Below are 18,533 nucleotides of genomic sequence, written 5' to 3' on the forward strand. Positions count from 1 at the left end.
AGCAAGTAAGGCTAAAATAAGAGTTCTTCACTAATTTAATCAGAGTTTATTCTGACTTGTACTAGCATAAATGCAACCGGTCCAGACACTGACATGGAAATACCTTCCTAGCTCCAGAGCTGCTGCAGTTACTGAGCTGCATTGATTTTTAAAGAGTGGCAATTCAGAGTATTTGTGCTGTGAAAGGAAAACAGGATTTTAAAATGTGTGGCTGGATTATAACCATTCCTTTCAGAATCATGTGTTTACATAAGAAGAAACTGATTTCTTAGAGCGATGGCTGGCTTGGAGTTGTTTGACACTGGGAATTTTACATACAGTTAGTGGAGACTATAATTAAAACCATGTGATGCTCTGTTGCCCCTTACTGTCACAAAATTGCAAGTTATTCAGTCTTAGAGGTACTTTTTAAGAACATGGAGTTTTAATGGACTGATTCAACCCAGAAGTATAACATGGTCCATTGAAAGAAGGCAAGAAACAAAAGTAAGATAATTAAATGGCGCTTCCAAGTCCTCGATCTGGGTAAGAACAGAGAATAACAGGCTATACCAGTGCTGCTCACTTTAGTGTAGTGGCTGGATGAAATTATCTTTTTTCCTTAAGGGAGAAGATAGGTCTATCACATGGCATCATTTGGTATTCCTTTGCTGTTCATTTGCCTTTCATTTTCTACAGTGTTCTTTAAATCAACATGTATAGTAGTAAAGAGAGCTATAATAGCATCTAAGACTTTCCTATGCTGGTAAGGTATTATGGTGTGATTTAACTCAGCACAAGCACCCAGAAGCCTGTCTGCATGCAGCATCCCTTGCCACTTCATGTGATTATGCTTGTTCATTGATGAACCCCAAGGACTCACACTTGATCCATTTGTGTTGCCTCCATCCGCAGAGTTGAAGCCCTGGAAGCACTCCCACCTCACATGTATTTTTAGCAATTTCCATTTGTGTATGCTCTTTTTCCCATTTTAAGCACCTGACTGGTGTCATTATAATGGTGGTGGTCTGGAGAAATGCTTTGCAAATTAATGTATCACTCTTGACTTGCTGACCTGTGTACTAAGGTCTCTTTCTAAAGATAATTTTAAAGCAATGAAATGGTGAGTAGCATAGTACTGTCTTTTCAAGCCAGGTCCTTACGATTTCTTTTTAGGTTTGTGCATCCTTTTCCTCTCAAAAACAGCCAGAGCTTTGGTGTAAGCTGATCCTGCTCCAGCAACCTCAGCAATGTACTGAATGTCTCCTGCCAAGATTTCAAACAATAGTTTATTTTACTGTTGCTGGAAGGGGAGGCCAGCAGGAAGGACTGCCAGGCATCCCGTTGGGCACAGGGTGGAGGATTCATTGAATGTTTCACTTGGGGTATGTGCTTTTGGCTTCCTGGGAATTGATAACATGTAAAGCAGGTATACGTGAGAGGCATGCCCAGGGCTGAGCTCTCTGACTTCCTCATGTGGTGCTTGCAGTTGCCCTGAAACTCCAGGCAACAACCAGGTCAAAACCATGGTGGTGGCTTGAGGAACACCAGGCAGCAATGAGCCCTCTATGCACTAACTTACTGCTGCTTCACATATGGCAAATAGGGCTCATCAATGTGTTTCTTTAGGAGAAGGATTTTCTTGTATTTCTTTCATAAAGCCACCAGAGTTCAACAGGAGAATGATGGACAAAAAACCGCTGATGTAAAAGGCCATTTTTATTTCCAAACATCATCAAGGCTTGCTGGTTTGCATCTGTCATTCAAAAACCACATCAGCCCATCAGCCCCCTCTCTGTGGCCAGAGGGCTTCATATATATTTACATACGTAACAAGACATTTTTCTTAGCACTTAGTTCCCACAATGGAGCAGCGTTAGGAGTGATCTTGAAGTGACAGCTTTCTAATGAATTAAATCTTGTCCCACATCTCCAGACAGATTTGTTAGTAAAGGTCAAACCGTCGTTCTTAATTACAGAAGAATATTTTTTTCAGTGTTCTGCACTGTTAATATCTTCTGAGATCTTGCCTAAATTAAAAACAGGACAAAACTTACCAGCTCCTCTGAGAAATATCCTGAGCTGCCTTTATCAAAACAAATGAAAAACTGCATTTTGTGATGCAGGATTTGTGAGTTTGGGTTTTTTTAACATACTTTTTTGTTTCCACAATTGGTAATCTGCCGTATTTGGGAGTTTTTAATAGGTTTCCCAACTGTGAGCATGAAATGTTGAGGCTCTGCTGCTTTGAAAGGCTGTGTTAAAACTCTTATTTGTGGCTTTCCATATCCATAGTTTACAGATTTAGCTATTCAGATGTTTCCTCATCAGGCAGGGAAAAAAACAACCTCCGCCAAACAAGCAAACAAACAAACAAACAAACACAAACAAGTGGTCAGAAGTAAAATGAGCTCTAAAGAGCTGTGGGTAGAGTTTAAAAAGTAAATACTGTCAAATACCCTTTAATTCCCTGAGATTCCCAATTGTCTTCCTACTGTCTTCATGATTTTTTGGTCCAGTTACTCCATAGTTGGAGGAGTAAGATGGAAACATAGAAATCCCCAACAGAAGGCACCCCCCTGAAGAGGGGAAGGAGCAGCAGTGGTTTTGCCACATGTGCTGTTGCTCCCCCAGGAAATTCAGTCCTGGTGTTGCATAAAGACCAAGCAGCATCTTCAAAGAAGAATACAGATATCCAAGGGTTAGGTCTCTGGCAAATGGCTCAATATTTGGAGAAGCCAAGTCTTGCTGTGAGCTTTGTAGGATCCTACCAGCAAACTCCATTTTCAGAACCTCAGTTTTGGGGAATCCAGCAGTCAGACTGAAAACCTTAACCTAGGAAACCTGGATTTGGGCACGGAAAAGGCTGCACTAGGGGTAGGGTGCAACACCGGTGTGCCTGCCCTTGCCCTGGTAAGGGGTGGTGAGTCTGTCACCCTGGGATCCTTCTGCAGAGGGTTTCTGCTGTGCCCTGTGGCTTTGGCAGTAGCGACGACTGCCCCTGCAGCACCATGGCTGGGCCTCCAGAAAAGACAGTATTTTTCACCAGTCAAAAGACATTTTAATGGCTAGAAAGCAAATTTTTAACAGCACTATACCTGATAGCAGATTTCTTTTTGTTCCTTAAGATTAACAGCTTCCCTTAAATTTATTTTAAAGTTATCTTCAAACTATAGAATCATAGAATAGTTAGGGTTGGAAAGGACCTTAAGATCATCTAGTTCCAACCCACCTGCCATGGGCAGGGACACCTCACACTAAACCATGTCACCCAAGTCTCTGTCCAACCTGGCCTTAAGGTTGGTTTTTAAACACCGCCAGGGATGGAGTATTCACAACTTCCCTGGGCAACCCATTCCAGTGCCTCACCACCCTCTCAGTAAAGAATTTCTTCCTTACATCCAATCTAAACTTCCCCTGTTTAAGTTTTAACCCATTACCCCTTTTCCTATCACTACAGTCCCTAATGAAGAGTCCCTCCCAGCATCCTTACAGGCTCCGAAATGTTGTATTAAAAGATTGTATTCTAAAACTAACATAACAGTCAACTTTAAAATAAAACAGCTTGTCCTGCAGTCCTACCAAGTTCATTTTAACTCATTTTCTCTTTCTCTTTTGCTGAACTTCAGTCACATTGCTTAGAACTTTCATTGAGCCTGTTTCTGTACTTGTGCTGAGTTTTGAGAGATGTTTTTCTTACTCAGAATACAATAATTCAGTAGGAACTGCATGTACTTTTGTCAAACTTTTAAAACCACAGACTTTTATAAACTCTGCAATTAGCTTGACTTCAAGTTTATTAAAATAATGTAGTAAGTTGCTGTTTAGCAAGCTAGAGAGAATGGTTTAAATTCAACTGAAAAACTTTTTGCTATGGGACCACAGGGTAAGGAGTGGGGTTTTGCTTATGCAGATACAGCACATGCAGTTTCTTATCTGGTGTTGTCAGAGATGTTCAATGTTTCTGATCCATCTGACAGAGACATTGATTCAGAAGATGCTTTTGAAAATGATAAATCAACCCCTAGCAGAATCTCTGCTGTAATGTAATTATTTTACCAGAAACATAATAAAGGTCACAGGCAGAAATGCAGCATCAGCATCACTATGAACACAGTGTGCCAGAGTTAAATCTCTGCTTTCTACTTCCTTAGGATGGAAAATGATACTGAAACAGAATCTCCTGTACCAGTGGATGATTTAAAATCTGTTATGAATGGAAGTGAAGAGGATGAAAAGCTTCAAGTTAAAATACAGGCTTTTGAAGAGAAAATAAATGTCGACAATGGTACTCCTGGCTCAGTGCGGAGATACAGTTTAGGCCAGGTTTCTAAAGAGGAAAGGAAGGATATGAGATTTAACAGGTATGGCTCTGTAACATGTGTGAGTGCTTTTCATGAATATAAGTTTATAAGTTTTGCAATAAAACTTTATGCAAATGTTGAGTATTTGGCCCACTTGATGCCTTTGGGCATTGTAATTCTAATTTTAACTAAGTCTCGTACCAATGAATTCAAAGGCTGGATAAAGATTTCCTAAATTATTTATTTGATCTCTTGTGCCCTACACCAGTACAAGGGAAAAGGAAAATATTTGCATACAGGTATTACTGGAAAGGAAAATACGGAGACTTTTCTTGAGGATTATTGCTGACAATAAGTATCAAATGTTTGAATGAAATTTTGCCTGTGTGCCTTGAGATGAGTATGACTCTCCTGGGACCCTGGGTTAGACAGCAGCTCAGACAGTAAAATGCACCCACAGTGTCTTCAAGCTGCCTGTGCACGGCAGCTTTGCAGCAGAGCCTTTCTCTTCCTGCTCCAGTATTTGCCTTTTCAGCCACTTCACTTCTACCCTTTTTACTCTTACAGAGGCTTAACTTCATCCTCAGCATACAGGTATGGGGCAATGAAGAACTGGAAGCTGAAATCTTGGTTCAGTTAAATGGCACTGGATGGCATTTTTATGATGTGCTCAATAATACATCTATTCCAGTCCTGGGGTTGTAAGTTTCTTGCACATAGGCTGACTAGCTCCCTCCATGGCATGCAGATGTTGTGATATATTGGATATTATTTAGTTTCATTTGCTTATTAAAGCTGTGACTTGCATTTTGCTTTTGAAATGCATATCTCCCAAAAGATACTTGCTTCTGGCTACGTGAGCCCCACACTCAGCTCTCTGAGCCAGCTGCACAGAGGTAACTCAGAAGAGCATGTGTTTGGGTGATTTTTGTGTCTGACCTCTACTCCAAAACCTTTGTCCTTTCTTTTTTCACCTTCCAGGTCCAAAAGCCTGGCTTTGCATGCAGTCCGCATGAAGGGCGTAAACTCAGAGGGCGGACAGGATGAGGACAATGGGGAGATAACTGCTGGTATCTCCTTCTCTGAGATCTACATCAGCCAAGAAAAAGACAAATTGCCTTTGAATGTTGATACTGAAGCAATGCAACTGGGAAATTCTTTGGTTTCTCACCAAAGTATCGATTACGTGGAATCAGCAAATTTGCCAGACTCTACTAAAGAAAAGGCCCTCGAAGGAAGCACAGAGGCAGTGATGAGCCCCAAGGAATACCAGGATAAGCTCTACTTGCACTTGAAGGAAAACCTGGGTAAAGTGAAAGCATATGTCACAGAGATGGGGAGAAAAATTCCTATCCCTGATCAGTGTGTTGTTGAAGGTAAGAGCTCCAAGCCTTCCCAGTTACGAGAACTTTAACACTATGCTGAAAGTCTTCTCAAGGTCCAAGCAAATGGGTAGCAAAGACCCTCTAGCACAGAGCTCATGGATGGAGAAGAACATTAGTTTTATAAAACAATGTCATTCCCAAACTGCAGTGTTTTGAAATCTTCCAGGACTGTTGTTCTTTTCCTTCAGGGATATAGCTTTTGGCTGTCATAGGGAACAAACCCCGAGCTCTCTAGAAAAGGGCAGGAACTATGACACTGAGCTGAAGAGATGTTGCTGTGGGCTAGGGCTGGCAACACCTCTGGGCACGTCGGTAGGGCAGAAAAGCAAGGGGAATGTGACCTGGCTCCAGTCTGTAAGTTATGGAGCTGTGTGAGCAGTTGTGGAGAGTCAAGTACCACAGACTGTGTGTGCCATGGGTCGCACTTGGCCACACAGGTGTGTGGATAAGCACATGCTAATATTTAAGCCTCCTTCTTGGCATGCTGGGCTAGTGCAGAGCAGATCTGTTTCTCCTTCCTCATTATCATGATATTATTAAATCAGGACCCTCAGGTCAGCACATTCCAGTCTAGACACAAAGCTCCTTGGGGGCACAACAGAATGAGATCCCCAGTGCGTTGGGTTGGATCCTATCTCACCACCTCCCTGGGGTTTAATGTTTTCTGCTTTCATCAGGGGTGGCATTTGTTTTCAAGTAAGAGAAAGCTGGGTTTATGAGACTGTGGGGGAGGCGGGCGATGCACTGCTTGATGGGTCTTTGATACTTCTCTTTGAAGTAAATACTTTAGGTTGGTTTGTGAGACTCTTGTTTACTTGAATTTGTGTGCATCTAACCACTTGCTGGTGGTTGTGAGCTATTCACAGCTCAGCCCTTCAATGGACCATGTTGATTCCAAAGAGTAGGTGACTCCATAAATTAAATTGGTTTGCAGCACTGAACACTTCATCTTCTAATACTACAGAACTTCAGGTCCATCAGATACCAACTTCTGTGGATAAAATATTTGTTTGTTTACTTTTTCAGTGGTGAGGAAATTGAAAAGCAGTTTCTACCCATAAACCGGATATAACTGTATTTTAAAAGCTTATGTTTCTGAAGAGTTTTCTAAGTATCTTAAATTCCACATTTACTGCTTGAAATAGTTATTTGACACAACTAATGATAAAACTTTTGTTTCGTAAAATTACAGCAGAAACATGAGGGTGAACAAGCTGGCTTTTCAAGTGCTGAGTACTATGACCTTGCGTTAATCAAATGCAATAAGTTCAATATTTCTAAATGCATTCTTCAGTTTCCTTTCTGAAGTACTTATTATGATATGTTCTAAGCATGTGACTATTTCTAAATTCATTCAAACTATTGTAATTTCCTGAAAATCCTCAACTAGCATTCTTAGGGAAATTCTTTGAGTAGGGACACATGTGCAGATCAGGAGATTTATGTGACTCATTCTAAATATGTTGAAGAAATCTGGCTCATTACTCAGGGGATTGCTTTGTTAATATTTCAGATATTAAATAAATCACCCCATAAAAACTTTCAGTTATTGGACTCCTGTGATTCCCGCACACTCTAAAGGCCTATTCAAATGTGCAGGGCTTACTTTTCAAATAAGATGTTTAGAAAATAGTCAAATAATTTTAGAAAATATTGATATACATAGTTGGCTAATTTTACATTGCTTATATAGTTGGTCGAACTGGAAATTTAATATGTAAACCATGGAAAATACTAAAAGATATGCACTTAAGAGCACTCTCCTATGAAAGAGAGTACTTAAAGGAAATAGTGGCAAAAATGTGTTGCAAGAAAATAGCATTGCAGTGTGCTAATAACAGAGAGTGCAAACTTCCTCACATACCCTTTTGTTAGTCATGCTTTTCCTGGGCTTTCAAGTGGTAGCTCACACACAGGTCAACAGACCGTTAATGTCAGTTGTAAGAATTCCTGTGTAATAAATGGGTCAAATTCTGTTCACCTAAACGTAATTCAAACCCCTGCTTGCATTTCTAATGACAATGATGTCCAACCTCTGGGCAGACTGTCTGAACATAGGGAATGCTTCATTGCTTAAAAGTGAGACTGGATGGCACCCCCAAAAGGATGCTGTGATGACACACTGGTGAGAGCAGAAGATGCTTCCATGCCTTTGGGTACATCTGAAATTAGCATGTACAGCCCATGCCACATATGGGGGCACGGATACCAAGAGCAATACGAGTGAAAGCAAGAGGTTGCTGAAGGTTTTCCGAATACGGAGTCACTGCCTTGCAGAAGGACAGAGAACATTCAGTTCAGTGCTCAGTAGTTGGGGGGGAAAAATCAAGAGAAAAAATATGAAGAAATTAGATACATCAAATGACATTATATCATTATGTCATTGTCTGCATTAAGTGGAGCCTGAATCTTGAAGGACAAAGGAGACTGGTAAGCAGGAGTATGAGGATACTCAGAGGCCTCCATATGAAGAATGGCCTTGGACTCTGCAGTCCAGAAAAGAGACAAGCTGATGGTGATTTGCAATATCTTAAAGAACTCAGAAGATTAATTGGGAGTGGTGGATCACTGTCTATCCTAATACAAGTACTTGAGAACATGTAATGAAGTTGTCAGGAAGCCGATTCAAAATACACAAAACAGGCACCTCTTAACACATAATTATATGCATGTAATTAAATAGAAGAGCTGATTGCTACAGTACATAAGTATGTTGAAAGGGTACCTGTTTTCAAAAGTGGTTAGGTAAATTCAGGGATCAGAGCCATTCAAGGGTTATCAAAATAATACCACCCAACTCTGGAAATGCCGGAACCATGGATGGAGGTGCCAGAAGGGAAGTTACTGCTGTGTGCTTGTTCTGTTCTTGCACTCCTAACTTAGAGCTCTCTTACTTGCCCTTTGCAAGCTAATACCAGGATAAGGTCCTGGTGGGACTTCCTGACTCAAATCAGAATTGCTATTTGAATGTCCCTTGAAAGGATAAAAATTGAGAAAATTTTTCTTTTTGACCGAAGTATTACAATTCACAATGTCACAGGCACTCTTGACTCTGAGTGTGGGTAAGCGGGCAGATCCGATGACCAGGTCCCCTGCACGTCTTTGGTTGCATCCTCTGCTCTGTAACATTGTCTGTGATTTGTAAACTTTCTTTTTGCTGTTGAATCAGACATTTGCTGTGTAGGTCTTACCCTCACAAAATATTTTTGCTTTATGGGGTGTGTTTCTTCAGTCTTCTTGTTGTCTTATAAGTTCATTTGAATTATGCTGAATGTCAAAATTCATGCATTATTAACTTAAGTGTTAGGTTTTACAGCTGTGAAGGGATACAGATTAAGAACTGCAAGGGTGGATCCATGATCTGTCTGTGACAGTTTGAAGATGCCTCCTATACACATTGAAAAATTGACATGTCCTCAGCTCTCTTATCTCAATTAGTATTTACTATTTTTGGCTTCAAGCAGAGAAGAGTTATGCACTGGGTGATGATCCTACAGCAGAAGCAGGGTTAAAGCTGGGCTGTTAGCCAAAATGTCTTTTACTAAGAAAACGTCTAAGTTGAGGGCATTTTGAAGAACAGACAAGCTACAACGGCTTACCAGATGCGTATGCGTATATGCATATGTGAATCTCTTGGAACTAGCACTGCAGTCAGAGAGGGGATTTAAACTGGGGCAGAAAGAAGGCATTCAAAACCACAAAAATCCATTTATTTTAGTTTGTTTCAGTTTGGGGCTGATGGTTTGGTTCACTTCCTGCTTAGTTTGAACCACTTTGCCCAGATTCCCATCTCTGCCATACCTTAACAATTGAGGCATTCTTTTGTGTCATGTTCATCACTTTAATCCTCTTAATCCTGTGGATCTTTCCCTCAAAAAAAAAAATTAAAAAGAAAGCCACCATGTTTGTGAGATGCTTTAGCTTTCACAGAGCTAAGCAAATAGTTTTCATCTGCCCATATTTTTCCAGACGGGTTGTGATCTCATATCTTATCGGTACCTCCAGGATTTTACAGATAGCAGTGGCCCAGTCTTGTTCAGCTGTAATTTCCTGAACAGTCCTGAATTTGGTTATTGCTTTTCAGCATACACTGGGCAGGAGTTCCGCTGGTTTTGGGTCCCAGTGGTTAAGAGCAAGAGACTGTGTTCAAGATTCCCACATTGCATTTGCAGTTACTCCACTGGCCGCAGTAGGTGCTCTCTGAAAAGTCTTTCAGCCTTTCTGCTTTTCTAGGTCTCAGTGTACCATTCTGAGGAGATAGGGCTGGCAGTGGTTTGAGGAGGTTGCTTTGAAAGGCTTAGGTGAAAGATGGCATTCCTGTATTACTGGTGTTTATTATTATCCCTGTATTACTGGTGTTATGACCTGCCAGAGTTGGCTTCGGGAGTGCCACAACATCCAGCTGGAGTCTGAATCCATTCTCAAAAGAGTGTAACCCTATTACCACTGCATGGGGTAATTTTTAGGTCTTGTGCATGTTGGATGACTTATTCTTGTTTCTCAGATACACAGGGATGGTGGATAAAATGCATGGGCATGTGTATTCTGCCTCTGGGAGTGGCTGATGTCAGATGGTTCCCAGACACAAGCCTGTACAGCTGCTGGATTTGGTTATAATTTGAGGGCAGGTCCTTGTTTTCCACTCTAGTTCTACTTGCTCTTTGGATAAATGCGATAAAACTGCCACCATTAATGCCTATAGCTCAGAGCACTGAGTGTCAAGCAAGATGTTGGAAAGAAAGCGTTTTATAATAACTGCATGTAGAGGATGCTGTGAAGGATTTGCACACCTCCAGCCTGCCTAGACACCTTTTTAAAAGGATAGAGCACAGAGAGATCATTCAGTCCTTGGTCACTGAAGCCACATTCAAACTGCAATGCCATCCAATGAAAAATAACCATTTTATAGTAGTGAGTCACTCCTGGCTCCTTGGTGCCCTACAGAAGGAAACAAACAGCAAACATTTTGTGGGATTAATAACAATGCTGAAATAGGAGGCAGCGGCAGGGGAAACAGGTTGCAGGACGCTGGCCCTAAATCTGGTTGTTGTTACGTTTTATGCTGTACTGAGAGATAATCGGTACCATATGATGGTGTAGATGGAAAAGTTCATTGCTCCCCTGCTGTGCTCGCCCCTGCACCGATCTGATAAATTCCAGCATTCCATAAGCCAAATGTTGATTTGGAACAGATGGACCTCTGGTCCTTCAGTGGGATCACAAAGTTGCATAGGTTCAGGCCAGCATTTCCAAGATCAAGTCTGCTGCTGCTCAGCCAAAATAAAATATTAGTTGGCATTTTATTCTACAGGACTGGCATTTCAAATACATCCCAAATGTGAGGGCAGGCAGTCAGAATAGAAGTGCTAACTCACAGGATGGCCATTGCGCTCATGGTGATCTGTGTTGTTAGACCATGGAGAAACATCCAGTGCAACACACTCATAACTTGCTGCCTTCACGTATGTGATAATAGGAAATCATGTGTGTTTTACACCTAATCTGGAAGCATCAATTTAAACAGGCTGGTCTCCAGATGCCCTTTACCTGGTAGCTGGGAGAATCCTAGTGGGTTGGTGTTATCACTCTCCTAGGGGAAAAGCCAAGCCAGAGGACTTCGACTTCTGAGCTGGGTGGGACCAGGATGGACCTAATGGTTCCTCCTGTGTCCCTCCTCACGCTGCTGTGCAGGCAAGGTGAGCCAGGCTGCGGATGCTGGGCAGAGGCAGCTGAAGGATGCGGCTGGAACACGGGAGCCAGGCACCAGCAGGACCAGGGTATTTTCTTAGGATCCCACTTTCCTGCGCACACCTTATGGGTTCTTTGCACATCTGTCATCAGTACAGGCAGCAGAAATGTAAATGCACTTTTGATTCTGAAGATGGGACAATGTGGCAGAGATACTTTCCTGTTGTATCTTCCCACATGACGTAGGCTTTTCATTGCCCTGATAGTAAAGGGAAGGAAGCTAAAAGGTTTTATAAAGTTAAGCTGATCTGTACATTCTCAAATGTGGCCTTTGCCACTCAGATTTGGACTCTGTGTATTGAGTGCATTGTGGTGGCTGTCCAGAACCCATTACATTTATGCCTTCTCCATGTAACTTACTGGTAACTTCTCTGGTAACTTACTTGAGGTGAAATCTGTCAGACCAAGTTATGGCACATATGCAAAGCTAGTAGTGTTAAAAAAATATAAGCCAGCATTTCCTGAAGCTGGTTGCTTTAAAAATTACCCTTTTCTCCTATAAACATATTTATTGTTTGCACACTTATTTGTAATCCAAAATGAAGAGATCAGACAAAGGAAACTGAGGAAGCTGGAAAAGGCTTAAAACTGATTTTAAAAGTTGCATCCATTTCTTATTCCCTGGTTTCATGTTTATGGCTGGGTTTGATTCTGTTCAGGAAATTTATGAGCATACTTTTACTCCTATTAACAGATTTTATTTAATAGTGAAGGTTTACCAATGTAAATCAAATAATGCATTAATTGTTCCCAGAACCAGTGGCTCTGGATCTATTTGCCTATGAACCTCCAGTTTTAGCCCAGCATATTAAGTTGGAATAAACAACAACAACTCTACTGACATCCTTCTCTGTGTATTTTTTGTTCTTTTCTCCAGGCACAACCACTTAGTAGTGAACTTTAAAACTGCAACATATATTCTCTTGTTTCCTATAGAAAAAACAAGTTGTTGCTGATTCTCTTGCTAGAAGTTTGACACTTGCCAACAGATGTGATGAGAAATGTTTATTGACTGGAGGAGCCTTTCCTGGGGACCTTGATCAGTCCTGGCACTTTGGGGCATTTGGTGACTCTGTGGCGTTTCGTGCCTTCCATTGTGCCTTCCATTGCACACAGTTTTCATCTTTTAAAATCCCTTTCCTTGTGTTACTCGGACTCTCCTTCCAAGCCAAAGCCAAGCTGAGGAAGGAGGAGAACTCATCATTCTTTATGGAGAAGGTGTGCGCAAGTTTCACCAGCCACCACTGCCAGTGATGCAGGAGAGCAGGATATGAGTGCATCCAGGTATGATGCCCAGGCAGAAGCTGTGATAAGGAGCTGCTTGAGTGGAGGGATGCACAGAGCTCTAAATGTCTTGGCTTAGGTCTGCTCTTAGGTGCTTGTCAATAGGGATGATTCATGATAATTGGATAAAAGAAGCACTTGTTCTGTCTGTGCAGTGTGTTACGTCAGATACTCAGCAGCAGCAGATACTGCTTTGCTGCTAATGAGATGAAGCAGAGATATCTTTTCTCCTTTGCTGAGTTAACTGAGCAGATGCTTAGTCTAAACAAAACTCTCATCCCATACCCAGATTTCTCACCTAATAGACCTGCTTTGCATCGGAGCTTGCTGGCTTCTCCCTGAGTAGGGGGTAGATCCAGGCTGGCCACATTTCCACCTGCATGTGGGGTCACAGGATGAGACCCCAAGTGCTGAGAAATTGGTTTCTCTGATGTCACAAATGGGAGCACTGATGAGATGTACAAAATGTGCTGTAATTGTCTCTGAGAAAGTCGAAGTGTGGCTCAGCCAGCAGCCACTCATGGGTGCACAAGAATCTCATTTCTTGCGGCAGTAATATAGTGGTGGCATGGCTACGGGAGTGACTGGTGTGCAGACCAGGGTAACACGTGCATTTACACAGGCCTGTCTATACTAAGTAAGTGCCACAATAAAGACATATCTGGTGTTATATTATCTTGTCCCTGAGCTCTCCCTTGTCTCCTCATGTGTTATCTTTCGATGTGTTGACATGTGCAAGGGATTTTCTTGCCCCAAACAAAACAATCATATCTATCATCCAGCTCCAAGAGCCAGCACTCCTAAACACTCAAAAGGTAAAGTCTGTCTCATTTTGGGTTGTTTTTTTTCTTTTTCTGCAGTCAAAGCCTTTATGAGCTTGTGCAGTACAGAAGTGCTATTAGAGTAACAGATCCAGTAGTTGGAATGGCGTTTCCATAACTCCTAATTTAGGTCATAGAATCATAGAATACTTGGGGTTGGAAAGGACCTTAAGATCATCTAGTTCCAACACCCCTGCCATGGGCAGGGACACCTAGGTCAGATGTGACAGGTTACTTGGTGAAATAGAAATCAGCATCAACACCCTGCTTCAAATTTACTTTCCACATTTAGAAGAGGCAATAGGTTTTAAAGTAAAAAAACGATTCTAGAATCTGTAAATGTGTAGGTTAAATGTGACCAATGTAATAGACTTAATGTCCTCAGGGAAATTAGTTAATTTTTTCCTTCCTCACTCCCTTACATACTTTTGACCAATTATTTTAAAGAGCTGCAGATCCATCTTGGCCATAACTTGGACTTCACCGCTCTAAAGCATATCAAAAGGACCTTTAATCAACATTGGATTACCAACACTCATCAGGATGTGCTGTGTACTGAGGGAGCTGTTGCAGAGCGAGTAGGTTCTGTTGACAGGACTCTCCTGTGTGTTGCACCTTACTGATAATCTGAAAATTTCTTGAGGCTACATTAATCTTTCCTTACCACGTAAAGTCAGGGTGAGTCATTGCATGTTTCCACACATGGAATTACACAGGGATTCAGAGAACTACATTGTCTCCACCCTCTTAGGCTAAGACTGGTTTCTTTTCACCTTCAAAGCTTTTTTGCTAACCCAAGCCTGAAAGTGATTTCTTTTGTTCTTCCTAGCAAAAATTGGTGTATGCTCCCCTTTCCTAGCTAAAGCTACAGACCCTATCCCTGCTCACCCATCAGATTTCCCTTTGTCAGCTGCTGTGCGTTGCAAAGTGCAAATGCAGTCAGTTGTTTTCCCTAGAAATGACTGCCTTCCAATCTCACAGTGTTAACTGGTCTTGCTTGTTTCACAGTTTTTTATATAACTTGCAATGATGGACTGGGAAAAGTATGCAATATAGCTTACCTAAAGCTCACCTGATTTATATACATGTGTTTTAGGAAGCCCAAAATGTATCTTCTTAAACTGTGTATTGTACTCATGAATTACATCAGTAATTCATACTTGTGTATGACATAAATTTATGCAATTCATAAATACTACAATGATTTTAAAAGCACCTTTTTTCACTCAGAGTATGTCTGAGCACAAGCACGCATATGTATGTGTCACATGCATGCTTTGTTCCTAAATGATCATGCCACAGTTCCGATTTACCCACAAGGTACAGTAAAAATGACCTACTGTGATGGACGTGTTGAGGTTTAAATAACGGTTCATTGGGATCCTTTAATAGGACATTATAAAAGTGCAATATTATACTAGAAATATCAAAACCCATGGTGAATGTTATTACTCTGCTACAGTAGGATATAGTGAATAGACTGAATTGAAATTGCTCCATGAGTGGGGAAACACAAGAGTAATATTGTCATTTCTAGAAACATTCAGTGCTTTGGTTTGGCTTCTTATGGTACTGGTGTGTTGGTTTGCAATTGAGTAGAATATAGTGTAACAGTGCTAGATATGTATCTGGGTCATCTTAATTTTCATCAGAATAGGTTTATTATTTAAATACCACTTTCTGCTGACCTCGGGATAACTGAGATTAGCTGTTCTATGTTGAAACTCATAGTTCATTGCAAACCACTGAAAAACACACATAGTGAACTTTGGCTTGTTATCAGAGATTGCCAAATTCAGCACATCAATGCAGAAATAGCTATGAGTAATCACTTATGCCAAAGGTTTGAAGAGTGTCTGAGTAGGAGGCATTTTTTCAGTTGGTATTGACGAATGCTACTTTTTTTCCAGGAACTAACTTTTTGCTCAGCCAGCATGGACTCCAGCCCTTGAAATTACATTTATTTTGGCATGTATTATCAGCCTCAGGATTCTTCTCAATGTCATCCACAATGTCTTGCTAAGCAGTTTGTTCGGGTTTTGTGTGTTTCCATATAACCTTTGCAATTTTTTGTTCTACAGAATTTAGAAACCTCCTTCAGAGTCCCATTAAACACAACCCCACCTAGCAGTGGGCATCCTTTCTCTTAACTGCTAACTGGGGGCTGGTATCCTGGGATTCTGCAGCCTTCTGCTCCCAGCTGCAATTACTTCTGTGGAAGATTGCCCAGGTGGGATATAATCAGCTTGATGTGGACTTACTGTGGACTCACTGTAGGTTACAAGAAATCTAGCTCTGGACTCTGCTGCCTTGCACAGTTGCTAAATGCACTCTAATGTTTGCCTGCAGCCTTTAATTGTCAATTCATACATTTGTAACTGAAAAAATAACTGCCATCCTAACTGAAGAGGAAAGCATTGACTGCCAGCTCCTTTTTGCAGTGGCAGTATGTGGCTTATAGTCTCTTTTAGCTAAGAGTGATTTCCCATAACAAAAAATTACACTTTCCACACAGGAACCAAGACTAAGCCTCTACTTTTGGTTGAGTGTACTGAAGTTAAAGTTTTATCATCTGTGATGCATAAACCAGGGGTCTTTAGTTTGGACCATGCTGTTGGAAGAGCATTCTGTCAGCAGCCTCCTTGGAGCATCATAGAATCATGGAAGGGTTTGGGTTGGAAGGGACCTTAAAGAACATCCAGTTCCAACCCTCTTGCCAGGATCAGGAATGCCTTCCACTAGGCCAGGTTGTTCAAATCCCCATCCAACCTGGCCTTAAACACCTCCAGGAATGGGGCAGCCACAGCTTCTCTGGGCAACCTGTGCCAGTGCCTCACTACCATCATAGCAAATAGTTTCTTCCTAATATCTAATCTAAATCTCCCCTCTTTCAATTATGTCAGTTTAGCAGCATTTGCATCTTTGTTGGCTTAGCTAAGCCCTGGCTTTCTACTGCTGACAGCTAATGGTCATACACACCCTTCTAATAGTATCCCACTGTAGATCTCAGAGTACATTTGCGCTTAGTTGATTGACGTGATCCATACAGCACTTCTACAATTCCACAGGATTTAGTCAATGTGCACAATTAATGTTGTTTTCTTCAACGAGAAGTCTACAAATGCCCAATGCTTGGCATCAAGCCATCACTTTGTGTGGATTCTTTCCTCCTTCAAGGCAACATTCGCCTCTGTGCCTGGCAAACTCGTGGAGCAGATTCTCCTGGAAGGCATGCTAAGGCACATGGAAAACAACGAGGTGCTTGGTGACAGCCAGCATGGCTTCACTAAGGGGAAATCCTGCCTGGCCAATTTGGTGGCCTTCTATGATGGGGCTACAAAACTGATGGACCGGGGCAGAGCAGTTGACGTCATCTACCTGGATTTGTGCAAAGTGTTCAACACTGTCCCACATGACATCCTTGTCTCTAAATTGGAGAGACATCAATTTGATGGGTGGACCACTCGGTGGATAAAGAACTGGCTGGATGGCCGCACGCAAAGAGTTGTGGTCAATGGCTCAATGTGCAGCTGGAGACCGGTAACGAGCAGTGTCCCTCAGGGATTGGTGTTGGGAAAGGTCTTGTTCAACATCTTTGTCGGTGACATGGACAGTGGGATTGAGTGCACCCTCAGCAAGTTTGCCGATGACACCAAGCTGTGTGGTTCAGTTGATACACCGGAGGGAAGGGATGCCATCCAGAGGGACCTCGACACACTTGTGAGGTGGGCTGATGCCAACCTTATGAGGTTTAACCATGCCAAGTGCAAGGTCCTACACCTGGGTCAGAGCAATCTCAGGCACAGCTACAGGTTGGGCAGAGAAGAGATTGAGAGCAGCCCTGCAGAGAAGGACTTGGGGGTGTTGGTTGATGAAAAAATGAACATGAGCCGGCTTCAGTGTGCGCTCACAGCCCAGAAAGCCAACCGTATCCTGGGCTGCATCAAGAGGAGCGTGACCAGCAGGTCAAAGGAGGTGATCCTGCCTCTCTACTCTGCTCTCGTGAGACCTCACTTGGAGTATTGTGTGCAGTTCTGGTGTCCTCAACATAAAAAGGACATGGAACTGTTGGAACAAGTCCAGAGGAGGGCCACGAGGATGATCAGGGGACTGGAGCACCTCCCGTATGGAGACAGGCTGAGAAAGTTGGGGCTGTTCAGCCTGGAGAAGAGAAGGCTGCGTGGAGACCTCATAGCAGCCTTCCAGTATCTGAAGGGGCCCTACAGGGATGCTGGGGAGGGACTCTTTATCAGGGACTGTAGTGATAGGAAAAGGGGTAATTGGTTAAAACTTAAACAGGGGAAGTTTAGATTGGATATAAGGAAGAAATTCTTTACTGAGAGGGTGGTGAGGCACTGGAATGGGTTGCCCAGGGAGGTTGTGAATGCTCCATCCTTGGTGGTGTTCAAGGCCAGGTTGGATGAGGCCTTGGGTGGCATGGTTTAGTGTGGGGTGTCCCTGCCCATGGTAGGGGGGTTGGAACTAGATGATCTTAAGGTCCTTTCCAACCCTAACTATTCTATGATTCTAATATATTCATATTTTCAGCCCATCACAGGAAGAAAGAGTGCCGTATTTCCCAACACCACTGAGGGTGCCTCTCTTTATGGTGTGTTTGGTGAAGCCAAGAGCAGTGACCCCACTTCAGCTCCTCTTTCCATCACTGTTTTACAGGAAAAGAAACATCTTCAAAGTAGCCTTCTGCTAAATGTGCTCTCTAGAGGCACATATGGATGGGTTTTCTTTTTGGCTCACGCATGGGCTAGGGGAGCTAGGACTGGTCTAGGTCCTTCCTCCTGTCTCTTTGGTGGGGAGTGATTCAGATGATGCTTATAGTCCTGTTCAGCTCATCATTTTGACTTGGTTCATGCACTCCCTCTCTGGGAAGAAAGCTTACTGCCTAGTCTGATCCTCTGACCTCCTACTGCCTGCGGCTTTTCTTCTGCTTTCACTATTGCTCCTTCTGCCCCCAATTTGGCTTTTGCACCTGCCTGTAATTAAAGATTAACGAG

The 18,533-nt window shown here is 42.3% G+C and overlaps 1 protein-coding gene across 2 annotated transcripts in view; it reads left to right on the top strand.

Moving 5' to 3' along the window:
- VEPH1 (ventricular zone expressed PH domain containing 1) overlaps positions 1 to 18,533 on the top strand; it is a gene marked incomplete at both ends in the record, with an annotated part of 80,148 nt that overhangs the window by 34,982 nt on the left and 26,633 nt on the right. For both annotated transcript variants that reach the window (XM_080623199.1, XM_080623200.1), the window contains 2 exons: positions 4,134 to 4,343; positions 5,265 to 5,659. In XM_080623199.1, coding sequence (XP_080479325.1) covers positions 4,134 to 4,343; positions 5,265 to 5,659 — 605 coding nt within the window. The remainder of the gene's footprint in view (positions 1 to 4,133; positions 4,344 to 5,264; positions 5,660 to 18,533) is intronic.

This window comes from Psittacula echo, assembly GCF_963264785.1.
Source record: "Psittacula echo genome assembly, chromosome: 7".
NCBI lineage: Eukaryota > Metazoa > Chordata > Aves > Psittaciformes > Psittacidae > Psittacula > Psittacula echo.